At 48.0% G+C, this 19,032-nt stretch overlaps 1 protein-coding gene across 2 annotated transcripts in view; it reads right to left on the bottom strand.

Moving 5' to 3' along the window:
- Window positions 1-4,025: 4,025 nt before the first annotated feature.
- Popdc2 (popeye domain containing 2) overlaps window positions 4,026-19,032 on the bottom strand; it is a 15,894-nt gene continuing 887 nt past the window's right edge. The window contains exons 2-4 of one of the 2 annotated variants that reach the window (XM_005344981.3): window positions 12,846-12,954; window positions 7,047-7,455; window positions 4,026-4,113 (exon numbers count right to left, since the gene is read on the bottom strand). In XM_005344981.3, the coding sequence (XP_005345038.1) occupies window positions 4,031-4,113; window positions 7,047-7,455; window positions 12,846-12,954 (601 nt within the window). In that variant the 3' untranslated portion in view covers window positions 4,026-4,030. Of the gene's footprint in view, window positions 4,114-6,948; window positions 7,456-12,845; window positions 12,955-19,032 lie in introns of those variants that run through there. The other variant, XM_005344980.2, reaches the window with a different exon arrangement.

Below are 19,032 nucleotides of genomic sequence, written 5' to 3'. Positions count from 1 at the left end.
AGCCAGACACATCGGTGTGCGCCTGTGACAGCCAGACACATCAGTGTGTTCCTGAGATAGCAACACTCAGGGGGCAGATACAAGAAGGTTACTAGTTGAAAACACTGTGAGACTGTTTTTGGTTTTGGTTTTTTCTTAAGTAAAAAAAAAAAAATAGCAGTACCCCTTAGATTACTGGCGAAATATCAAAAATATTTTCCTCTGGGTAACTGTAAAAGGAAGATGCCTTCTGCCATCCACTCTGCCCCTGTACTGAGGCCCTACCTAACCCACAGGTCTGCCATCCACTATGTCCCTGTAATGAGGTCCTACCTAACCCACAGATACCAGAAAGGGAAAGGAGGGAAGAAGGGGACGTGTGAGTCAGGAATGAAGAAATAAAACTGTCATTATTTTATCTTTGGAAAATGCTGCAGCATGTATAGATTAATGATGAGAACTAATACATATATTTATCATAATCACTGGTGGAAGTTATAAAAATTAGTTGTATTTTATAAGCAGCAATGGACAATTAGAAAGTAAAAAAGTATTTAATGATACTACTTACAGTCATATCAAATTTATCAAATAACTGTAAAAAATGCAAGGGTATCTACTTCAAAAACAAAAAAATGATTGTGAGAAAAACATATATGAAATGCTAAGCTGTGTTCACAGGTTTAAAGATCAGAATTGTAAAGATAACGCTTTTTCACACTTGATCGGTTTGTGCTTCAAGACTGACACGCTGGTTGTGAAACTTACTTGGATGTGTAAGGGAAAGACCTATAGTAACCAAGACCCGAGGAACGGTTAGACTGCCAGATAGCAAAGCTTACTACGACACCATAGTAACGACACCAAGGTGGGATTATTAATGGACAGAAACACAGAACAGAGAGAGCCAGGATGTAGCACAAGACTAGTACAGAGAGCAGACAGAGCGATGGCACAGCTCCGAAAAGAGCCTCCGTCCAGGGACATTTGACTTATGACAAAGGTGGTGGTGAATACCAGAGTGAGGGCTAAAACAGCCATTTCAATGACTAGTGTCCAGGCAACTGCACACCCAAATGGGCCCTTGCTTCATGCCATACTCCAAAACCAAATACAAGCTACCACCAGCCTCGTTGTTAACTATAAAACATCTAAGAGATTGAGATGGAGACCATCTTCATAGGAACACATCATTCAAGAAGATACAGAAAGCATTAGCCTCAGGAAAGGGCAAAACCAGCACTATGGTGAACTCAAACTCTGTTCATCAAAAGACACCATTTAGAGGGAAAAAAAATGTGTTGGGGGAAATGTGTAAAAATTTTTAACCTGAATATTTTTATCCTGATTATTTAAAATATTTCTTTAAATTGGTAAGAAAAAGAGAAACAAACTAATAGAGAAATAGCTAAGAGACTAGATTAGCCACTTAATAACAGAAGACATGCACATGAGGGATGGGGATGGGGCTGGAGACATGGCTCAGCAGTTAAGGGAACCTGTTACACAGCCAGGAAGAATAGAGTTTGGATTACAGCAGCCATGTAATAAAGCCAGGTGTCCCAGCGCTTAGTTCAGCTTTGAGGAAAGGGTGGGGAGGTGGGAGAGTGGGGACAGGAGATAGCTGGAGTTTGCTAGCCTCCAGGTTAGCCAAGTAAGGGGGTACAGAAAAAAAAGGTATTCAACCTTAATATTCATCAGGAAAATGAAAACTGTCACCACAATGAAATGTTTTATTCATGCACAAAACGCAAAGGTTAGAAAACAAAAAACAACAACAACAAAATAATGACAACTACCGGAGAGGGAGCCTCAAAATATTGGAGAGCAGAATGCAAGTTGATACGACCACTTAAGAAAACACTTAAGAAATGATCTGGAAGGAGGACTGTGATCGCCATGCTTCTCACATGATGGTGGCCACGTGCGACTTCCCTCCCTCTGTTCAGAATGGCTAAAGTTCCACAGGAGCAGATCCAGACCATGGACATTTGCAGAGGCAGGACTGAGCCAGCGATCTGGGCCAGCGCAGATCTGAGACAGCTAACTCCACAGGAGCAGGTACAGGGGAGCAACTGCTGAGTGAGTGGGCCAGAGCCAGAGACCGCTGTGGGTTCAGGCCTGAATCTGGGACCTTTGAGGGAGTAGACCTGAGTCAGGACCCCTGCCAGTCTGGGCTTGAGTCTAGGACCTCCAAGGAACTAGGCCTGAGCCAGGACCTCTGCCGGTCCCAGTGCACCCGAATCTGGAACCTCCAAGAGAGTAGATCAGAGCAGGAGACCTTTGCAGCACCAACCCCAAGCCAGGGACCTCTGCACAAACAGATCCAGATCAGGGAAATTTACAGAAATGGGTCTGAGCCAGCAACCTAGACCAGAGCAGGCCTGAGGCAGCAAGCTCCACAAGAGCAGAGCAAACCCCAGGAGAGCAACCTCCAGGAACAAGGAGTGATCAGTGGGATAACTAGAACTGTGGCACTGACTGGACCATGAGGAACAACCATCTGAGCCCTGGATCCACTGGCACCTAGAAGATTAATCACCAGAGTCACAGACAGCCACAACTACACCTATTAGAGGAAAAGATGAGTAGACAAGGTAAGAACACACACAACACCACAAAGAGCAACACGACACCAGTAAAATCTAAAGACCCTATAACAGCAAGACTTGAACAAGCAAATATAGATGAAAGAGAAGAAAATGACCTAAAAGAAAACCATCTGGCAGAATCCACTGTAGTTGAACATGTACACACTGGATGCCTGAGCAATGCCTTGAGGGTACCACTCCTAGGTATCTGAAATGCAGAGGTATGCGGACCGAAGCATCTGTACAAAGATGTCCACAGGAACACTGTTTTAATCACGCCAAGATGGGAACATACCAGGAGTAGAATGCATGAGTACACCGTGGTACACACTAGAGAGCTACGTGTCAGCTAGAGTCAACTGCTGGCGATGGAGCGAGGGTCCCCAGCTGGCTAATCCTCAGCTGTTTGAGGTTTCTAGTTTCACCCCAGACAGTTGACTGAGGAGGTCTTTGAGATGAGTCCTGCTCCGAGTGTGTGCGAAAGCAGTCACATGAGCGATAGCGCCGAGCTGGGTAAGCACCGCGTAGCAGCCCCAGCTAGTCCCGCTTCATGAGCAAACCAAGTGATTACACCAGTTTTTAGCCGCTGTATTGGACATAGGTTTTACACAGCAGTAGGTAAGCAGAGCACACACTGAGCTTCTTAATGAACAACAACGTAGAAATTCAGCAAAGCATGGTGGTGTCCACCCGCAGTTCTAGCGTTCAGGAAAGGGAGGCAGGAGAACTGTCAATTCAAGACCCATCTCAGGCATGGTTGTCAGATGCTGTCTCAATCAAAATAAATAATCAGATAAAAAGAGAGCAGGATAAATCCAACTTGTAAGTCACTTTTATATGTTTAAGGAAGGAAAACGAATTGGTTAAATTTATAAAATTTTTCTAAGAACTATTATCTAATACTAGATTCATAAACAGGACACGGTTATTTGTATCTTGGATGTAAAAGTTGAAGAAAATATTAGGGTTTAAAATTTTCTACTTCAATAGAAACTTATTTGGGAACCAAAAATACCCACGGGAGGAAGTCAGTGGATCCTTACAGACAATTTAAAGCAACAACATTGGGAGAGGTGTGTCGTGCTTTAGTGGGAGCCTGCTTGCGGCCATGCCCAGTCATAGGAGCTCTACCTCACTGGATCCTCACGGCGACCCTGTGAGGTGAGTTCATAGCCCCGCTTGACAGCCCAGGTTCAGAGGCTGTGTAACCAGCCAAGGTCCTACAGCCCATAGAAGATGGAGTCAGGCCTTCTCTGGACCCTCCTCCCGTGAAGAAGATTCGTGAAGGCAAGTTTCCTCCTGTCACCCTTGGCGCAGTTGTGGGACTAGCATGGCATGTCCATTTCCCCATCTTGCCCCAGCTCTTTCTGATGGACGAGAGGAGGGATGTGAATACAAGTGGCCATCCAGGGAACACGGAAGGGAGACATCCGGAAGAGAAGCCATTGTCTCTGTGATCCTTAAAGCTCAGGAGTGTGGGTTGGAGCCAAAGGGGCCTGTGCTCCGGTCATAACCTGAGAAGAGTTCTGGAGAGTTCTGAAAGCTGTGGAGAGAAACAGAAGAAGGGTATCAGCACCTGGCTCCAGGGGGCATGCGCAGTATCACAGGAGCCTGTGGGTTTCCATTTCCCCTGCGGATCCCCCCTTCCCGCCCCCCCCCCGCGGACCCCATGCCCAATGCCTGGCCATGGGCAGCTGTGTCTTTCAGTTCTTTCATTATGGAATACAGGTGGGGGACAGGCGGGGGTCACTTCTGAAGCTATCCATCCCTGTTCTCTTAGTCTACGGTTCTATCCTCCTCTTGCAACTTCAGGAAGCTCAAAGGAACGCATTCTGTTTCCCACTTGCCGCGCAGGGATGATAAAGACAGCCCCAGTCCCATACTGAAATTCAACAGGCTTTCTACCGTCCCGTCTTTCCTTTCACAAAATGAAGATGGGGCCTGCAGTGCAGAACTGAAAAAATGACCTGAGAACTGTGCAGGGAGTGACTGCCACCCTGGGCCTGACCCACACAGGGGCCTCTGCGAGCAGATCAGCCACTGAGAGACTCCAGAGCCTGCCAGCCTACTAAGAACCAAATGTCTGCCCAGGAATCTGCTCAGGAGCTGTCTGCTTGCATGGGCAGTCACCAGCTTTCCCTCTGAGGGAAGAATCTGAAGGCAAAGTGACGGCGGTGGGAGGTAGAGCGCCACCCGGTTCTTCGGAAGCTCGGGGAGCGGGGCGTGGTCTCTCTCTCAGCCTCCTCCCAGGCTGCCGAGGAGGCAGGGAGAGGATTCTGGCAGCTGTCAGAAACCAAACCGCTTCCACCGGGTCCCATCTGTTGCTGAGCTGTTGAACTGCTGTCCCCACCAGCCCTTTCCCGTGGGGTAGGTTTCAGGGAGGAAGGAGAAGCAGCCAGCCACATGGAAGCTGTCTAAAACAGGACCAATTACGACCACGTTTTCACCTCCTTGGGAACATTCCGTGGTTTGAAAGTAAAAGCCACCTGCTGTTTCCTTCCTCCCGGCTATTTAAATAACAGGGACAGACGCGGGAGGATCTGGGGGCCAACAGTGGTTCTGGGAAAGATCTGACAACTGGAATCATTCTTAGAGGAGGAAATGAGCTCACGGCTGCAAGCTGGACGGATTCCAGCTTGGTAGGAGCAATGGATCGCCCCTGCTCCGAGAATGGCCCTGTGAGGAGCTCCTGCAGGGGCCCCACGACACTTTGCGATTTTACAGAGTGAGTTAGGCTCCCGGAAAAGGAGGCCTCAGATTATTCCTGCTGAGGTGAATGCGGTCTGTTCTGTCCTGACGTCCCTCTCTGAGGGCCTGTCCTCATTCTCCTCATGCCCTTTCATGTCCGGGGGCCTTCATTTGAATAGTTTTCTTTATCCTTAGAGAAATGGGTACCGACCTTGGAGGAGTTAAAATTCAAAATGAACAGAGACACAAGGTTGCTTAGGGAAGAGAAGAGAGAGCAAAGCCAGAGATTGGGCAAGAGGGCATGGATAACAGAGTTAAAACAAAAACAAAAGCAGGAGAAGTCAGGGGCAGGTGGAGAGGGAGAGGGATACCCAGAGACATACACTGGGACAGCAGGGACAAATAGGAGTCAGGAATGAGAAGGGCAACAGTCAGAGCTCTGTGAACAGAAGAGGCAGTGCGGCAGGTTGGACAGCATGTGGCACCCAGGGGTCACACTGGTCAGCAAGGAAGGGAACGGAGCAGGAGGTGTGGAAAGATAATGGGGGACCAGGGAGCAGGAAAGTAAACTAAATTATCATGGGTCTCAGAGCCCTGGAATTCCTCCCCGGGAGATGACAACTTCTGTATCTCTAAAGCCAATGTCTGTCTTCATGGCCTTCACCTCTTTTGCCTCTTTCATCTGCTATGCGGATTGTTCTGGAAATACGCAACCACTCACTCACTCCTTGTGCCTCAGAGGCCTTCCGCACTGGGCTAGTTCCTCAAATCTGCCGGTGCTTCCCAAAGAGCGACAGGTCCCTTCAGTGGCTCCCCTGTCACTTAAAATACCTTCTAGACGGTGAAGAGTGAGTGGGGTTTTCCTCAGGAAAAGCCAAGCCTCCACTATATTTGGGTAGAGACCAGAGGAAAATGTCACAGCATTGTAAGATCAATCAGATGAACATGAAAGTGACTTCCCAGAATTGCAGAGCATGGCCTTCCTGGCACACACTCCTAGGAGGGAAATCCTGTTGGCACCGGGAGCTCACCTGGGTCCAGGCCTGGCCCATGGCCACTGCCCACGCGTGTGGGCTGCTGGGGAAAACCAGGCTGTCCTACACCTGTCATGGTAATGTTTAAATAAAAGTAGTGCCCAGACCTCTGCCTGAGTGACGAGCATGTCTGCCCCTGGGCGTGAAGAAAGCAAGACAGGGCCATTTACTTCCCAGAACTGTGTCGGCCATCACCAGTCTCTTTGATTTGAACAGTCCTTCCTAGTCAAGTCTCACTAACTCTGCGTCCCCAGAGCTCATCTGTGCACCAGGGAACCCACGGGGAGAACCATGTTGAAATGCATGCCACAGACAGAACCTCCTTTGTCTTAGCAGTGCTGTTAGCTGTTAGCAAAATCTAGCCCCTCCCACGCCCAAAAGACCAGCAGCCCATTGGCCTGCTCTAAATGTCAGTCAACCCATTCTCTGAACTGTAACCCCCCACCCCCACCCCGCTGTGAGTAGGTTTAGAAAGCTTGAGCCGGCTGTGAGCACGGGGCTGGGTTAGAGCAGTGAGCCCTCTGGGCGGGACTCAAAAGCAGTGCTTCTGCTGTAAGATGGCCGACGTGACCAGCAGCGGCAGGAACAGGCACATTCGCCTCTGCATACTTACTTGGGATCCTTAGCTGGTGTCTGTGCCCCTGTTAGTTCCGCCCTCACCTCATGTACTCCCCATCACTCCTATAATCCATAAACGACTCTGATCCTGAAACCTCTTCAAAATCCTCCAGCACCAGACTGGTGGAGTCCTCACCCAGGGGGCCACTGTCAGGTCTGGACATCCTAGCCCGGGGCAGAGATGCAGGGAAGTTGGTCGGAGCTGGAGGTGGGGAGCAAGGGGGTGTTGGCAGGATACAGATGGGCCTGGCCTCCGCAGGGGACACGGCGGCCTCAAAGACTTCTTCCTCGTCCTTCTCAGACTCGGGTCCTCCATCCGAGGCTGAGGACCCCAGAACATGGTAGAGACTGGGGAGGCGGATGTCGAAGCGCAGCCCAAACTTAGCGAACAGCTTGTCATTGAGCGTGTAGAGCTTCTCGGAGATGTCATAGCCCAGCAGGGCTGAGAAGAGGCGGGAGATGTATCGCTCTCTGTTCAGAAGAAGGTGGAGATTTTTCCGGGGCCAGGAAATGTAGCTACACTCGGTCTCAGCAGTCAGCGTGACCTGGGGGGTTAGTAGCAGAGAATGATTTAAAATGCAGAGACACAGGTGGCTATTTTGATTGGGGTAACTCTACGGCCTAGCTGGGAGGAAGTCCAGGTACAAGCTTCTTGTGTGTGCTGTGATGTACATGCCCTGTGTCAGGAGCTGGGGACAGCCTGGTGCTCACTCGACCATCACCTCCAAAGAGATGAGGGAAACGTTTATCAAGGGACAAGGCTACAGATCAAGCAAGTATCAAGCCAAGATGTATCAGAGGGACAGAGCACTGGGGTTCAGATACCCGAATCTGTTCTTAACTTGGTTACAAACCGAAAGGATCTCATGACTCAAGAACGAATAGAGACAGAAAAAGAACTCACAACCAGAACGGAACAGGGCCCCTTCTTCGGTTATTTATTTAAGGGCCTGGGAATGTCTGCATAGTCACTGTGCCCAGGATGCAAATCAGATTATGCCAGCAGGAGAGAGAAGCAACACTGTGTGCTTGGCACACAGTGGGCCTCCATAATCCTTGTTAAAATGATGATCTAGGCATGGTGGCTCATGCCTTACAACCCAGCACTCCGAAGGTGGAGGCAATGGATCGGGTACACAGTGAGTTCTAGGATAGCCTGAGCTATGCAGTGAGATCCTGTCTCAAAACCAAAACCAAAGATGAGTAGCAAAGCTAAGCTTAAAGTGGAATCATTCCAAGAATAGTATCGAGAAGGGGATAAACTTAGACAATTTGTAACGATCTGGTTGACACAACCCTTGGGCTGGCAGGGTTAGGGTGTGTTTGTGAGTGGAGATGGAGGGACATGGCGGCTAACCTTTACTGAACTGTGACTATGTGCCAGGCACTCTGTTGACGCCTTATACTGACTATGAAATGTGGTGTTGGCTTTTGAAGCATTCTCTGTTAGAGATTATATACAACCCCTTGAATTCGTGCCTTTCGGGGCCAGAAAGACGGTTGAGTGGGTTAAGAGCACTTGATGTTCTTACAGAGGACCCTAAGTTTGATTCCCAGCACCCACATCGAACAACTCACAGCTGCCTATAACTTCAGCTCCAATGGGTCTAAAGCCTCTGGCCTGTGTGTGTGGAGGGGGGGGGCACGCACGCAAACACACAAACATACAAATTAAAAATAAAATAAATCTTCTAAAAAGACACAACTTTACCTCCCATCCCTCTCCTCTCCTCCTCAGTGTCTGCTGAGCCCCTCCTCCACTTCTTGCTCCCCACAGCCCCCTGTCTCATCTGTTAGACCAGGGCCCTAGCTAAATTAGTCATCAGGCCAGGGGCTGGTCACTGGTTTCAGCCTGACCCTTCACCAGCTGTGTAATTTCCATTACACAGGAAATTACATGTCGCCTCTTTGAGAGAGTCCTGAAGAGAACACTCACAATCTGTCACACTCAGTCATAGCCTCTGCCTCATATGTCCTTAACAAAAAGTCCCAAGACAAAAGACACGGTGCCAACCACAGGGCAGATATGCCTGATGATGTCCTAACGTGGATGACGTCAATGTCTGTATGGCCAGACACAAAGGTTATGGGCTTTTTTTCCTTGTGTAGGTTGTTATTGCTTTCATTAAAAAAAAAAGATAAAATATGAAACTCCTTTTCTTCATCTTACTTTCATGGCTACCATTATATTCATTCCCCATTTTAGCAAACTCCACAGAAACCTGTCTATATGTACTGTCTCCTTTCTTCTGACTTGCTCTTTGGCAAATAAGACTGTCAATCATTGTTCCTGTCAAGCAAGACACCCTGTGACCTCTCAGTTGCTGCTCTCACAGGCCAGCTGTGCTCTGCCAAATCACCTCTCTTTGGCACACTATCTCCGTGGGGTTCTGGGGTGCCAAACACTCCTGGGAAGACCTCCTGACTTCTGCTCAGGTTCACTTTCTGTCTCTTCCTTTTCTCCCCAATTCACGGAAGAGGTCAGATTCTTGACCACTTCTCTATGCTTGCATTCACTATGCAATGCTATCCCACCCAATGGCTTTTAGTCTTACCTGTATAAAACCCGTTTCCAAATGTATCTCTCAAGCCCGGACCTCATTCCTGGATTCCAGACTCGACTATTCCAGCTGCCTTTGCAACACCCCCACTGTCCAATATGAAGCAAACTGAACACATCCCAAGATGCACTTCTCCCGCTCTGGCAAGCTCCGCCTGCAGCCACCCCACCCTTCTAGCACTCAGGTCAGAAAGTCAGAAGCCTTCTTCTTCAATAAGCATTCATTAACCTTTCGGGCTCCATCTAGAAAACATATGTGCTGGCCCTTATGCAGTCTGGTTCCCACGACACCTCTGCAGCTTCCTCTCCTGCTAGCTGCACCCCATCTCTCAGTGCTCCCCTTTCTGTACCTGAAGCCTGCAGTTCTCCCTCAGGACTTTAGCACTTGTTTTCTCCACGGTCTCCTTGAGGACCAGAGTGCACACTGTCCCCTCTCAAGCCCTTACTCAGCGGTCACCCGTTTAACAAGGACACCCACGAGCACTGGTCTTTAAACTGTAACCTTACGCTGCATTCTCTGCTGCTCTTTTAATCAGCAGTTACTGTTCCCCAATATATTCATCTGTTTGTCATATCGAGGGTTTATTTTTGCCTCTCCTGCTGGAATGCAGCTTGCGTAAGGGCAGGGTGTGTGCTGTCCATTGATGTCTTCCAAACCCTTTTATCAGTGCCAACATATACCAAGTTCCTCAAGAGGTCTCTGAAGGGAACAAATGATTCAAGTAAAGATGAACAGTCTTGTATGCAGCCAAACAACCCAGTGTCATTTCGTAAAGTCCTTCCTTAGAGTCTGGAGAGATGGTTCAGTAGTTAAGAGCCCTTCCTGCTCTTCCAGAGGACCAGAGCTTTGCTCCCAGAACTCAGGTCAGGCCACTCACAACAGCAACAGCCTGTAATTTTGGCTGATGCCCTCTTTTGGCCTTCCAGGGTGCTGCACCTACGTGCAGCATATACCTCTTCCACCACATACACACACAACTAAAACCAAATTTTTTAAAAAAGTCCTTCTCAGAAGGTTCTCCGGAAATCTACTTTCTTTCGTGTGTGTGTGTGTGTGTGTGTGTGTGTGTGTGTGTGTGTGTGTGTGTGTGTGTTGGGGGTATGTGTGTATGTGTATGTTAGGGGGTATGTATGGGCATGTATGTATGTGGGTGTGCTGGCCTGTGTATGTACATGTGGAGGCAGAAGCTGACTTCTGGTACCTTCTCTATTGCTTTACATCATATTTTTTGAGGCTACACCTCGCACTTGACATTCAACTGGACTGGTGGGCCAGCAAGCCCCCCAGATCTGCTTGTCTCTGCCTTGCCCGATGCTGGGGTTACAGGCACATGTCACTATGTCCTGCTTTCTGTTGGGTGCTGATGATCCTAATTCAGGCCCTCGTGCTTGCACAGCAAGCATTTCCCTACTGCACCAGGCTCTTAACCTCCAGAAACCTACCTTTTTATTGGTTCCCACATCCAGGGTTGTCTGTAACAAAATTTTGATAAGCACGAAGCCTTTTCTTTGTGAGAACATATATAATTAAGACAGAGGTCCAGCGAAACAGGACACAGACCACAGGCTGGTGATGAATTCTGCGGGCTGTGCCGTGCTCTGCTCTTGGTGAATAATGGAAGTGTCACTGTGCCACCAGCCAGCAGATCTGGGGAAACTGAACTGTTGAGAAGTGTGACAGGACGCTGAGATTTGGGTTAAATTTGCTGTAAACTGTGATGTAAGCAGTCACTAGAATTGCTCTTCCAGTCAACAAAGCTAGGTAAGAGGCAAGATCAAGACGAACTATAACCCAACAACACCTGATACCTGCAAAGAGGAAATGGGATTTTACACAGCCAACAGCAAGGGTGTGGATCCATTTGCTTCTAAATGAGGCATACACAGAAGATATAAAAGGGAGGAATATGAGCATGCTTACATTCCAGGCCGAGAGGCCATCTGGGGTAACAGTCTTTCCTCTGGAGTACGACCCACCTGCTCCTCCCCGTCATTGCTGTAGCCTGGTCTGGCTGGCTCCAGCCCTAAGCTCTTCTGTCATTCTCCTGGCCTGAGGGAGTTCCCAGAGAATGCCTCTGGGTGAGGCAGAGAGGGTGGGGATGGGACAAAAATTATTTGATTGGAGGGAGTCAGTGGCTACTGGCCCTGGCAATGGCGGCAAGACTGCCTCTTTGACAATATCACCATAGAGCTAGGATTAGGACAGAAGCCAGCCCAGACAGTGGCATTGCCTGGCATGTGTCTGTTCCGGGGTTAGCTCATATGCTGGCTAGAGAACTCTCTGGTAGACATCACAGAAGATACACAGAGGCCAGCAAACTGCCTAGCAGAGTCCCTAAGAGGGCTGAGTGAACCACTCTTATGATGGCGCTTTCATTTCTCAGAGAAAAGAGACAGACAGTAAGAGCAGGCTCCTTCTTGGCTTTGTCGCTTTTTGGCTGGGTGCACGATGCTTTGGAATCTGAGATGGGTTATCTGTTAGACAGTAACAGTATTATTACCCAGTCTAGCAATTTGTGTGACTCAGCAAGGCAATACAATATGCAGTGTGTGTCACATTCTAGCCATCGGCAACCCGGAACCACAAATGTGAACAGCTGCACAGAGGTCAGTAGGAGCTGAGTGGTCAGGATCCCTGTGGCCTCATGGGTGTGAGTGACCCGTTGAGTCTTCTGAGACACCAACCTGTTCAGTAAAAACTGTGTTCTTGGGACTGTGTTTTGAAGTATGGGGACAGAGACAGATACAGACAGAGACAGGGTCAGAGATGGAGAGATGGAGCTGTCTCTGTGTCATTAGAATAGACAGCAATGTGCACGAGGCCAGCATGAAGGAAGAGAAGAACTCAAGCTGGCGGGTGGCTGCAGTAAGCTGTGGACATGGAGGCGGGAAGGTGAGCCTGAGTGACCCTCATAGAAGAGTCCTGGAGAGCATGGTGGCTCATTTAGAAGTGAAAATGTATTTCAGATAAAGAGGCCATAGCAGGGTCCAGGTATATGGGTACTGGTGTTCGGCAGAGCTAGAATGAGCAGCGTGAACCAGGAGAGCTGGAGCTACAACCAGGGGGTGCTAGGAGTTTCCATGATCCTATGTAGGATGGGTTTTTTTTTTAATCTATTTTTTCTAGGTGTTAGTCTTTTGGAAAGTTTGTAGGCACACACGTGACATGACTGCCTGTCAGGGACCAATACCACCCTTCCGTTCCCCAGACCTGGGAGCGTAGGCACTCTTCTCCTCAGAAGGCAGGGGTCATGACCCCACCCCCTCTTAACATCACATCTGGTGATGGCCCAAGGGCAGATGTGAGAGAGGGAGGCAGCGATGTTGGGGCGTGCAGCGGCAGGTGAGCAGTGCTGCCGTCGGGCTCCTTGTTACCTGGAAGGTCCCCTCCTCGGAAGGATGCAGCGATTCCCATTCGGGGGAGTCCATGAACTGGTACGGAAAGATGTAGTGCAGAAACTGCCCATCCTGGCTCACTCGAACCCTGACGAAAGGAAAGAAGACACTGTCTGGGAAAGGGTAATCACTGCTCTATGCCCTCTACCGAAGTCACTTATGGTGATTGGCTCAAATCCTCCAACAGAAACACCTAGCTAAAGTGTGGAGAGGCCAAAGCAGATGTGACCCAATGAAACACAGAGAGCAGGCTCTCACCGCCCTTCTCTTCCCCACCATGCATGCATGGCTCTCTACTCCAGACTGCAGAACTAGAGTCCTGGGAATTGGGGGAGTGGAGGTGGAGTCTACTTGTTCTTTTCCTGGTCACCCAGACCCAAAATAATTACACAGAAACTATATTAATTAAAACACTGCTCAACCTATTAGATCAGACTTCTTATTAACTAACTCTTAGGGGCTGGAGAGATGGCTCAGAGGTTAAGAGCATTGCCTGCTCTTCCAAAGGTCCTGAGTTCAATTCCCAGCAACCACATGGTGGCTCACAACCATCTGTAATGGGGGTCTGGTTCCCTCTTCTGGTCTGAAGGCATACACACAGACAGAATATTGTATACATAATAAATAAATAAATAAATATTTAAAAATGTTAACTAACTCTTACATCTTAAATTAGCCCATTCCTATTGTTTTATATTTTACCACGAGGCTTGTGGTTTACCGGTAAAGTTCTGGGGAGATAGGAGTGGCCATATTGGTGTCTCCCTGATTCTGCCTTTTTTTCCTCCTCTATCTCTGCTTGTAATTCCTGCCTTGTTCTATTTTGTGCTGCCATAGGCCCAAAGCAGATTCTTTATTAACCAATGGTAATAAAATATTTACAACATACAGAGGGGAATCCCACATCACCTCCCCCTTTCTGTCTAAATAAAAGGGAAGGTTTTAACTTTAACATAGTAAAATTATATATAAAAAACAGATATCAAGCAAGAATTACAGTTACAATATTTATATCTATTTTATCTTTTATTATAACTAAGGAAAACTATAACTATCTAATCTTCAACTCCATCAAAGACTCCAGAAGGATATAATATTACCTAAGTAAATAAGAATTACATTGTAAGCAACTTCCAAAACTCTAGAATTGACATACATACACACACCACAACCACCATCACCACCACCACCAACAACAACAACAAAGAAGGAGAGGAGGAGAAAAGGAAAGAAGGGAGGGAGGGAGGGAGGGAAAAAGGAAGGAAAGAAGGAAGGAAGGAAGGAAGGAAGGAAGGAAGGAAGGAAGGAAGGAAGGAAGGAAAACCTCTTGAAAAGTGCCTTGGGCATGGGCCTTATCCCAAAGCAATAAGAAACATGTCTGAGGGTGAGGGCTGGACACTAGTAGTTTAAGAATCTCCCCAGAAGGTGAAAAATAGGAGGAATGAAGTGGATTTTTTGTTGTTGTCTGTATTGTTATTTTTTATTTTATTTCTTTTATTTCTTTTTTAGTTTTCCTTTGGATGGCAATGCTACAAGGGTGAAGGACAGATATGGAGAGACTGGGAAATGAGTGGGATTGGGGCCCTTAATGTGAAATTCCCAAAGAATCAGTCAAAACAATATGTTTAAAGCCACAAAAAAAATAATCTCCTCAGTGAGTCCACTATGTGTCCAGGACGCAAACCACTGGGTTGTGGCTCCGCTGTCCACTAACCACATGTGGCTATTTCAATTAAGATCGACGTCCATTAAAACTAAATACAGTTAACAGTCCAGTTCCTCGGTCACACTGATCAAACCCAGGTGCTCCGGTCTGTGGTTGCGTGCAGTCTGTGACTGCCGCATTGCACAGTGTGGATGTAGAATGGCAACATTGCCACAGAAGATGCTGCCCTACCGGGATGCTGCCCTCTGTCCAGCAGGCTACATGAGCAGCAGTACTGAGGACAGAACACGTTTGCAAGGGAAAGAGGAGTGTATGAGAGACGAACAGGTGCTCCACGTGTGCCTGCCCCTTTAGTCATCACGGCAATGCAAGGTGGATCGTTTGGTTCCCTCCCCCCGCCCCACCCTCTGTTTTACAGCCAAGAACAAAGATGGTAAGGAAACCTTAAGGTCATATGGCTAGCAGGAAACAAAACCGAGATTCTGTGTTCTCACCACGATGTCATCTTACTGGTTTTCGTAGGTGGTGGTGGACACTTTCAACATCACCTTTCTGAACCGTCAGCAGCCATAAGGAAATGAGAATCCAGATACCTCATTCAGTGGATGCACACCTAGCCCAGCGACATTTCAACCCCGTCTGTGAGACTTTGGAACTGGGGTGAAGTCACTGTGACTTGTGCTTCCAACAGAGACAACTACCAGACATTGGTTCAACCGGCACACTCCCGTATTCAGGTATTAAAACCTTGTCTCTCGTATAATGGAATTCAGACTTCACACAAGGATGTTCTCCAGAGGGCCACAGGGAAGGAGATCCTAAAGTCATACAGAATTTCCAATAGACATGATTTTATGTTCTTCTAGCCTGAGGCCAGGCTGCATGCCTCTCTTTAAGTTTGAAAAGAAGTCATTTGCTTTTTCTAAAGGGCAACAACTAGACAGAGTAGGTTTCTGTGGCTCCAGCCAAGAATTCTAATTAATTTTTAAAAATTTATGGATATAATTATTCCATACTCCCAACAAGTTAAGCAAATGCTTTGGCCTTTCTTATTCCCTCAGGTGTGTTTTCCAGCTCAGGGTTAGCAACCCCACCCATACTGCTTGCTGTCTCGTCTAGCCTTATGGCCAGCATCTATACGGGCACTTCGCTTCTGCAGAGAAGGGACCTGCCCACAGCAGGACGCCTGGATAAAGAGAGTGGTTTGGGGATGTGATGTAGCATCTAGACAGAGATCAAGATCCCGTAAGGGTCTTTCCCCCAGTTTCTCAGAAAACCCAGGCGTTCACATTTGCCTTCTCTTTTCAAGCGGGTTACATCGGGCGGAGACGCGAAGAGACAAGCACACCTCAGTGGCGCACACACCCACTTGGAAGGAGCTGGCCTGCTGTCACTTCTGGAAATTTTCTAACTAAACCAACATTCACAGAACCTCCCGTCTTCCTGAACACTGGGGGCTACTGAGAGGGGTATAATCTGGCCCTTGCCTTCGAGAGGTTCACAGCTGAGTGGAAGACGCGAGCACATAAGTAACAAGTTCAAGTCAGTGCGCTGAGTACTGGGGTCGAGCAGGCTCACAGGAGGAAGAGACAAAGAGCCTGGCTCTGTGCAGGGAGCAGGCTTCTCAAGGATATGTTCATGTGAGCGCTGCAGGGTTAGCAGGCCACTGATGAGCACGGAAGGATGGAGGTGGACAGAGATCTGTTAATGTAATGAGAGCCTGCTCTTAAACACTCTCTGCTTCTCCTCCTTTATACTGCTAGAGGTCCAGCTGGATATGTGGCTTCATGGCTAAGACTATGCCTTCTTATAGCCTTTGCTGCTAGGTTTAGTCAAGGGGTTAAGTTCTGGTCAATGGAAAATTAGCACCCATAAGTCTCCTCTCAATGAATGCCTAGGTACATGCATGACCATACAAATTATTGAAGACTATTACTAGTCATTAAGCAATTACCTATTATATAATCACCCAAAGAAGAAAGCTCTCAAACCAAGCTAATCACAGAGTCCGCCCCTGATGGCAGAAACACACTCACTACAAGACTAGAAAAATCTATACAGGCTGCCCGGACGACGTGTCCTCCTACCTAGGGGCCGCCACACAGTCTATCTTCAGCTAGACCAGTTTCCCTCACGGCTGGGCTGATTCCTTGCAGGAGTCTGTCTGACCTCCCAGAAAAGGAAGATCTACAGCTTACATGCTCTCATTATACTAAGTATCTCTCGCTGAGAAGGCCATGTCCATGATTAATCACGCTGGCACACAGTTATTCTTGTCTTAAGCTCCACGAGTTCAAGACAATGCTTGTCACATCTGCATCCGGAGTTTTACTACTCTTGATGTACAAAGAAGGAAGGGAAAAATAGAAGGAAGGAGGGAAGGAAGGAAAGAAGGAAGAAATGATGGACAAAGATGTGTGTGTGTGTGCGTGCGTGTGTGTGTGTGTGTGTCTGTGTGTGTGTGAAGAGATTAAAACCTAAAAAAAAAAAAGCATCTCTAAGGAAAGGAGACAGAAAGAGAGAAGGAAGCCTGTAATATATATCATGGTTCCCAAAGCACCTCACCAAGATGTGACTCTGTCTGTGTAACGTAGAACCAGGCAGCAAGCCAAACTGAGGTGGCTTTTCCTGGGTGTCTCTTTCGTCATTGGTGTCCTCCTTGGTCGCACAGGTGTCAGGCGACCTTTCCTTTTCTAGCTTAGGCAGCCAGTCCTGTTCAGAGGGCTGTACATATAGGAGTTGGTTCATGTCATCAGCTATGAAACTGAAGAGTAAGTATAGTTTAGCCGGGTGACAGGTTTTGAGGAAGTCACTTTGTTCTCAGAATATTGGAAGCGGTGACTGGCTGCCCTTGTTAAAACCAAACGAAAAGGCTTCCGGGATTGGAGCAAAGGTCTCCGGGTGACCTTCCACATAAGACAGGGAGGTCTGCATAAGAGGCCTGCACTTCCTGGCCCAGAAGGAGTCTTTTCTGTGACTGGGAGGCATCCGTGTCGCACTTACGCGGATGCAGTGGCTCCCTCTTAAATCCAGAGCCCAGCCACCAGCTAGAGGCCTGTTCCCTCTTGTCTGAGACGAATGACAGGGAAAGATGACAGTCAAAAAGAACAGTGACAAAACCCTACTCCAAACCTTGAAAACCTAGAGAAAACTCAAACTGGCCTGGTTTCTACCTCTTGGTGCCTAAGTATAGCAGAAAAAGCTGTGTGGAAAGGCAAGCTTTGCTTCCGCCTTGTCAGGGGCACAGGCTGATACAAGTGCACAGTAAATCTGCCTTATACAAGACATCAGAACTATATGGTAACTGTGTTTCTGCTAAGTGAACACCAGGCAAGGAGAAGCTGTTCTTGATTAGCCTTGGTCCCCTCAGCCCAACAGAGGAGCCATGAGGAGCAAACAGCGTGGACCCCATGAATGAGGAAGTCCCCACATTCGCTGTTAGTCCTAGAAGCATGCAGCTATGAGGTAAACACCAGACAACAGTCACCGTGCACGCTTGTCTACAGACTGCTGCGTTTGCTCATCCTGTCAATAAATAGTGTCTCCCCATAAAAACTCCCCCTTCATAACCCAGTCAACCCTTGTCTTCTGAGTCCAGAAAAACAGAGAAATACAATTTGTATTCTATAAAGTCAGACATAAATGTGTGTTATGACTTTGACCTTAGCTGTCCCGCCATCATCAGAGGCCTTTCTCCACTGTGTAGATGGTCATCTTAGTTTGTCCTCCCCTCCCTCCATCTCTCCTCCCTTCCCTTCCCTTGTTCCCTTTCCCCTCCCTTCTTTTTCCCTTCTTCCCCTCCTCCTTCCATTCCCCTCTTCCCTTTGCCTTCCAGAATGCTCTGATTACCGTCATTTTTAGCCACACGTGATCTCCAGCAAGGTGACGGGAGGGATTGTCTATGGTCAAGTGCCATGAGGCAGCATCTCAAAGGATGCAAATGCCTGTGAAGTGTGACATGCAGAGCCCATGGTGTTTTCTCATTAAACAGCCATGACCATTGCTGTCATGCAGGCTAAGTGGACACACTTTAGTCCTAAAGTCAGCCAATGCCCAGCTGTCACTCTTCCTCTGAGGTGCATGTCTCCACTTAATCCCCGGTGGGACATCTGTGGGCCTCACTGCTCCTCTGTCACCACAGGGCCCTCAGATTACAGTACGGACTCTCAGTAGGACAATCGGACTGGGAATAAGACAGAGCTATTTTCTCTCTGTAGCTGCCAGTACATGGGCTGTCCTCCAAGGCTTGTATAGGAGATCTCAGATACAACAGGGTGCTTCCTTGAGGCCCTGGCAGGAAACAGGGGTCATGGCAAGCCTCCTGTTTCTGGGTTTATTTCCTGGACACAGTTGGTGCTTAGCAAATGTTAAATGCTTATATGAAAGGAAGAAATCAATCTTACTGAAATGGTCAGTTTCCTAAAAGTCACAGCGAGGTTGGGGCATTACACATTAGGGTGTGAGTGTGTGTGTGTGTGTGTGTGTGTGTGTGTGTGTGTG

Source organism: Microtus ochrogaster, chromosome 2 (genome assembly GCF_000317375.1).
Source record: "Microtus ochrogaster isolate Prairie Vole_2 chromosome 2, MicOch1.0, whole genome shotgun sequence".
In the NCBI taxonomy this organism is placed as follows: domain Eukaryota; kingdom Metazoa; phylum Chordata; class Mammalia; order Rodentia; family Cricetidae; genus Microtus; species Microtus ochrogaster.
The sequence above is the reverse complement of the archived record's forward strand: the minus strand, read 5'-3'. Positions and strand labels throughout refer to the sequence as shown.